We start from the raw sequence: 6670 nt of genomic DNA, 5'->3' as shown, positions 1-6670 counted from the left end.
ATGCCACTTCCTTATCCCCTGATTCTCATCTCACAAAAGTGACAAGTGTGGCTAACATCCACAGGCTATATAAGATATATATGGGGTTGCTTCCTGGGAAATTCCATTTGTGCTTCGGCAGGGTACCCACTGTTTCTTCTTTCTGTTACCAAAGCCTCACAAAACTTCCTCAGTTCTTCAAAAACTGCTTTGTGGTGCAGAGACAATGAAAACACGGACATTCACATGGGTATGTAATTTAATGATGCGGTAGTTGTGATAAGTGAGGCTCAGGGGTCAGCTACATCTGAGTTGAGATTTCATTCTGGCATTCTCTAGCACTGGTTTGACCGTGGGAAAGTGACCGCACTCCTCTCTGCTTCAACATCCTCATCTGTAAAACGCAAAATCTTACAGCACTTACTGTCTGTAGGTGGCGGAGCTGTGAGAGACTTAGGTGCCATAATGTGTATGAAAAACTTAGCGCAGTGCCTCACACCTGGTAAAGTGTTCATGAAATGGAAGCTATTATTGTTGCAATAAGCAGATCTGTAAATGTAAAAATGCCTTCCTAGGAAAGCTGGTTTTAAATAATTATGGTGTGAACATTAATATTGCTATCTCTGATCATCTTGGTACTCTCTGTCTTCTGTTGAGAAGCCTGTCTGTTAGTTGTCTAGGAGTCCAGTGGCTTCTTGGCAGAATGTTCTGCACTGATAAACATCGACTTAAAATGGGTCATAACCACGAGGTAGAAACTAAGAAAAAAGAGAATGGAGCCACTTGAGTGACTAACTTTCTGGGACAGAGAGCTCAGGATATTGACCACTGTAAACCTAGCTCCTGTGTTATAGTTTGGAAGGCTCCTGATAGCTAATTAAATTCACTCCCTCATTTCAGAAATGGGAAACTGAGGTCCCCATATGAGAGACAGAACCAGGGCTAAATTCAGATCACTCTTTTGACTTTTTATTATGGAAATTTTCAAAGATCACAGATGTAGAAAGGCTACAATAATGAACTTCTCTATACTCTTCATCCAGCTTCAATAATTATCAACCCATTGCCTCTCTTGAAAAACCTGTTTTGGGTCTGAGTCTGTTGTCACTTACACTCCCTCACAAAGCTGTTCAGAGCCAGTAACACACAGAGCACATCCCATGCAGAGAAAGGTAGAAATAGAAGGAGGACACGGTATGAGAAACAGCAGGCTGTCAATAAATGCCTAAAATGTAGAAAATCTGCTCAAGTTATTTTTATAACAGTCTGGAGAACACAGACTTGTTCTGAGAGGACACTGTTCCTTTAAATTACTTACTGATCCCACCCAGATCTTGCACCCTGGCCAAATGCCTGACCACTCTTGCTTTAACTTAGGCTAATAAACATGAATAAAAGATTGCAAAACTTCCAAGACCAAAGACAATTTTTACTTCCACAGAAAAGAACAATATCAAATAGCCAACTCCATCCCCAACAATGGTCCTTGCTGTTGGCATTTGCTTAATCAGTCTTTAATTCCTGTTTGACAAACTTTATAAGGTAAGACATAACTGTTTTATTTTAATCACTTGAAATCAGAAACCACCTAGGCACCGCGGAAGACTAAGGGGTTTGCCTACTTATTATGTGAAGAAAGCTTATCAAAAATTTCTATCCTCTGCCATTACTTTAATTATTAGAAAAATATAAATAATTGTTAAAATGTCAACATTTAAAATTTATTTCAAAGTTTAAAATTGATTTTTAATTTGCAGTCTACTGCCTAGCGTTGCAATGATGTTAATACCTTTCAGGACCTCTTTTTCTTAATTTGGAACATATTTTTATAACTCAGTATTAATTACAGAATATTTTATAATTTGGCTGGTTTGGCAATTTGAATAAAGTCTTCTTTTGATAATTTTATCTTTCTGTGAAACAAATGAGATGCAAACACTGTGAATACAATTGGTAAACTGTGCCGAAAGAATTTTATTTTTGAAAAATCACAAAATATAAAGTCTCTTGGATTTGTTGATTCTGATATTAACCCAAGATAAATTTTAGGCAAAAAAGGCAAATATATGGCATTTGGTTAAAGATAATCATTGTTTCTACACTTATAAAATGTAACTTATAATGAACAGAGAGGTTTATGTTTCTTTTATTTAACTAATGGAATTTTCCCCCAAAACCTATTTTGCTTGTATATGATATCTAAATGAGAGAAAGGTAAGAATTACTAAAAACTGAGGCAAAATAAAATATGGCAAAAATGGTTAGAAATGGTGTGCTCTTAAGATGCCAAACTAATAAAAAAGAAAGAGATTTTAGGAAGGCAGTAGAACTAAAAACCAAAGGTATAAGAGTGTCCTCTAGCTAATATCAGTAAAGAGAGGGGAATAGTACGACTGCTTAGGGAGAGCTGGATAAAAAATATCAGAGCAAATAGTAATGAAATATGAGACATAATGGTTAGTGCTAATTAATAAGTGTGATAGTGAACATTGTATATACAAAGCTTCAGCTATGCAATCATGATTATATGCCAAAAAACTATATGAGCAAGTGCTTAGTTTTAGGAAAGACGAGTCTTTATTTAAAGACAGCATTTCTAAAGCCCAAAATGAGGCCTATAAATGAGGAGAAAGTGGTTTTCTACTCAGGATCCTGCATGGAAATTACCTTCTTTAGAGTTGTATTGATCATGTAGCTTGTAAAATCTCTCCACTTTCAATGAAATTAAATTCTCAGTCTCTTATTTCCAGAACTTCTGGGACACTTTTTGTGGTATGGGCTCAACAAAAGAGAAAGGTTGTATGTAATACCAGGGACACGGTGTTATTCCACCTGCCCCCCTCCAAAGACTATAGCAGCTACGTTTTGCTACATAGCCTTGTTCTTACTAGTCTTCAGAGTTAAATGTGTACATCCTTCTGTATTCTTCTCTTTGGTTAACAAGGAATTACTTGGGAGGGGTGTCCTTTATGTGTTCCTTTTCCTCAGCAAACTCCTTGTTTTTCTTCTTCTTTTTTTTTTTTTAACACCCAGCTGTCTTCACATCTTAACACACCTGGTCTGAAGAACAGTTGACATTGGCCAATTGCACTTGATGCACTTGCCAACAGAGGTGCTTAGCTATACTGATACAAGGTCAGCTTCATAAACTTCCTGCAAGACCATGTCAGTTGAGGAGCAGATTTTGGCATGGAGCCATCTATTGGTTCATCCTCAACCCAACAGCTTTGATTCCTTTTTGGGTTTCTCCATCTGGCATGTATGAAAGAAACCAGTCATCCATTCCATTTCTCACTGCCTTTGCATATATTTCTGCCTCCTATTTGAGCCTGGAAAAATCGTGCTTATGGTTTCCCAGTTCCCATTCCCTGAAGGCAAAGTGAAGGAAAATGCGATTTCCTTTTCCAGAACTTTTGAAGTCAATATAGTTTAAGAAGGAAAGCATTTCCAAACCATACAGAACGTTGGTTCACAAAAAGCTTTCTTGTTCCTTCTCAAGTACACTGGGCTAGCCCCGCATGAGTCTTCTCTTGCCAGGGAAGCCTGAGGGTTTAAAAGTCATTTGGTGTAGAGCTGGGCATATTGAGAGATGAAGATGGCTGTAGATTTTAATACAGGATTAGATTTTTCATTGTTAATCTATTCAGAAAAACAGCTTCACAGGAATGTTCAGAGGAAGTGCTTCTGATTTCAATCTTATTTCTATCATTTCTTCACTAGAAGAATGGTGTTGCTGAGCAAATCTATTATTTTTGCTCTCATACTCTTGATTCATTGGATATGTATACAGCTGTAGTCCAGCTTGGAACTCTGTTGTAGATGAAGTTTCCAAGTAAGAGTATAAAGAGAAATGGTGTTCTATGGGAACTGAGGGGTGATTTCATTTTTGACTTGCCTTTTGAACTCACTGAAGTTGTGCATGTATTATTAAGACTGAAATGATGGTGGTTCTCTACAACCTTGTAAAAATATTGAGATTGTCAGGAATTAGTTATAATGAAACAACAATGTAGCAATCTGATATCACCTTGAAGAATGTGACAATGTCAAAAGAGAGCCTGTGCTTGAACCATAGTCCATCATATAGAGTGGGACTGAAGTGTTTTTAAATGGCTTTTCCCACTCTCTGCTCCCCATAATAAAATGGGAAATTCAGATTACTTGGATGTAATTCTTTGACTATATAGAAATATTCACTAATAAATGTTTGGTTGTAGTGCCATGATTCACTTGGATTAAAATCTTTTAAAATCCCAACGTGGATGTTTTTCTGTAAATATGAATGAAAACCTTTTGCTCCTGTCACATGCCAGTTTTCAATTCTGTTGGCTTTAAATTAAAAATAGCGAACACTGTACTTTACGAAAGTATTTATAACTGATTTTTCTATTAAAGGTGTTACAAGACAGATGACTTTTCACCATCTACCATAATGTGGAACAGACATTTTGTCTTCTATCTCCTGCTTTTGCCAGCTTTTATGAGTCAAACAATACATGGACAAAGAAAGAAAGGATCAAAGTCCAATTTACTTGCAAGGAAAAATGATCTCCAGGGTAAAAGAAAAAATGTTTTGTTTTTGTTTTTAATGATTAGTTTTAGCCTGTTAAAACACCAATATGAATTTTTCCAAATAGCAGTTGATGCAAATAGCAAACCATATATATAAACATATATGTAACATTCTATTTTAATATACTTATATTACGATAATAATATACTCTCTATACTTATAGAGCATATTTACAAAAACACCAGGTGTTTTAGAGCCTTTGTACATTTATTATCTCATTTGAGCCTCACAGTAGCTTTGTAAAATGGGAATGACAGAGACTGCCACTGTCATAGATAAAGAAATTGAGGCCCAGAGATATTAAGTGGCACATCCAAGGACACTGGCAAATTAACTAGTAAGATCTAGAATTCGAACTTAAGTTCTCTGCTTTTATGTTTCTTTCCCCCTCCTTGCTACAATGTGATGCGTGTAGTCATTTTCTCCCTTGATTTAAAAAAAGCTAAAAACAAAACAAAAAACCACGCACCAAAACAAATGGGGCCTCACCAATGTGACACACAACCTGAGAATCAGGCAGAGCATTATTTACTTCTCAACAAATTTGCCCAATATTTGTTGAATTTTGGGGTGCCTGGGTGGCTCAGTCGGTTAAGCGTCTGACTCTTGATTTCGGCTCAGGTCATGATCTCAGGGTCGTGAGATCCAGCCCCATGTCCAGCTTCACGCTCAGTGTGGAGTCTGCTTGAGAGTCTCTCCCTCCCTCTCCTTCTGCCTCTCCCCCCCATCTCTCTCTCGAAACAAATAAAATTAAAAATACATATATTTGTTGAATTTTTGAACAATGGGAAAATACTCAAAATACATGGAATTTTGCTTATTTGTTTGCTCCTGACTCTCATGATTTTACAAGAGGCAAAGAATTTATAGACTTGGAAAGAGATTTAGTTCTTCACAACTTAAGCCCTACCTCCAAGATGCCTCTCTTTTTCACTCCCCTCTCCTGCCAAAACAACAACAGTAACAACAACAACAAAACCAAAAAAAAAAAAAAAAACCCCAAAACAACAACAAACCCATACACATCACACCACCTCAGGGCTTTCCTTATGCAAAGTCATTTCATGAGTAGGAACAAATATTTTGCCTAACCTATTTGTTCTATTTCAGACTCTACTTGCTTCATAGATGTTGTCTTCATCGTGGATAGCTCTGAAACTTCTAAAATTATCCTCTTTGATAAACAGAAAGATTTTGTGGATAGCTTGAGTGATGAGGTTTTCCAGTTGACCCCGGTTCGCTCCTTGAAATACGACATCAAACTGGCAGCGCTTCAGTTTAGCAGCTCTGTCCAAATCGATCCACCTTTTTCTTCTTGGAAGGATCTGCAGACGTTTAAACAGAGGGTCAAGTCTATGAATTTCATCGGGCAAGGCACCTTCTCTTATTATGCCGTCTCCAATGCCACTGGGCTACTTAAGAGAGAAGGCCGTAAAGATGGTGTGAAAGTGGCTTTGCTGATGACTGATGGCATTGACCATCCAAAGAATCCAGATGTTCAGAGTATTTTGGAAGACGCCAGAACTGCAGGGATATTATTTATCACCATTGGACTTTCCACTGTAGTCAATGAAGCCAAACTTCGTTTGATATCTGGGGATTCATCCAGTGAACCCATTCTACTGTTAAGTGATCCAACCCTTGTAGATAAAATTCGAGATCGCCTGGTAGGTGCCTAATGAGTTGGTTTTATGTATATATTCCCAATCATAATACTGATACCTTAATTACAAATTCTGTAAGGGTAGATACTGGGTCAGAAAGATGAAGGAAAAAGAATCCATCTTGGAAATAGGAGAATCTTTCCGAAGTCTCTCTCCACTTCCTTGACAGTTTACACCAGATAAACTGGGAAAGTAACAAGGCTCATGCTCTGGAATTGCATTCCTAACTTTATTGCTAGCCAATGCTGAGGATTTTGGAAGAATTACTTTCCAATCATTCAGGCTCCTATTTATACATCCTGGGATCACGAACACTGCTGACTAATATGCAATTTGTGGTCAATTTGTGGTCTGCTATATTTGTACTAAGTAGTTTTTTTCCCGTTTAACATCTGCAGAAATATTTTGACTCCATCTCTCACCTACTGCTATATTATGCTCCTCAAGCAAAGTT

General features: G+C 37.3%; 1 protein-coding gene across 1 annotated transcript in view; it reads left to right on the top strand.

Moving 5' to 3' along the window:
• Positions 1 to 910: 910 nt before the first annotated feature.
• The window catches only part of COL28A1 (collagen type XXVIII alpha 1 chain), a 161530-nt gene continuing 155770 nt past the window's right edge, over positions 911 to 6670 (top strand). Inside the window, exons 1-3 of the mRNA XM_035020613.1 lie at positions 911 to 1521; positions 4375 to 4535; positions 5663 to 6219. Of these exons, the coding sequence (XP_034876504.1) occupies positions 4412 to 4535; positions 5663 to 6219 (681 nt within the window). The 5' untranslated portion in view covers positions 911 to 1521; positions 4375 to 4411. The remainder of the gene's footprint in view (positions 1522 to 4374; positions 4536 to 5662; positions 6220 to 6670) is intronic.

The sequence above is a fragment of the Mirounga leonina genome, unplaced genomic scaffold (genome assembly GCF_011800145.1).
Source record: "Mirounga leonina isolate KUSES-001 unplaced genomic scaffold, KU_Mleo_1.0 Mir_174, whole genome shotgun sequence".
Classification (NCBI taxonomy): domain Eukaryota; kingdom Metazoa; phylum Chordata; class Mammalia; order Carnivora; family Phocidae; genus Mirounga; species Mirounga leonina.
This window is presented reverse-complemented; position numbering and strand designations above follow the sequence as displayed.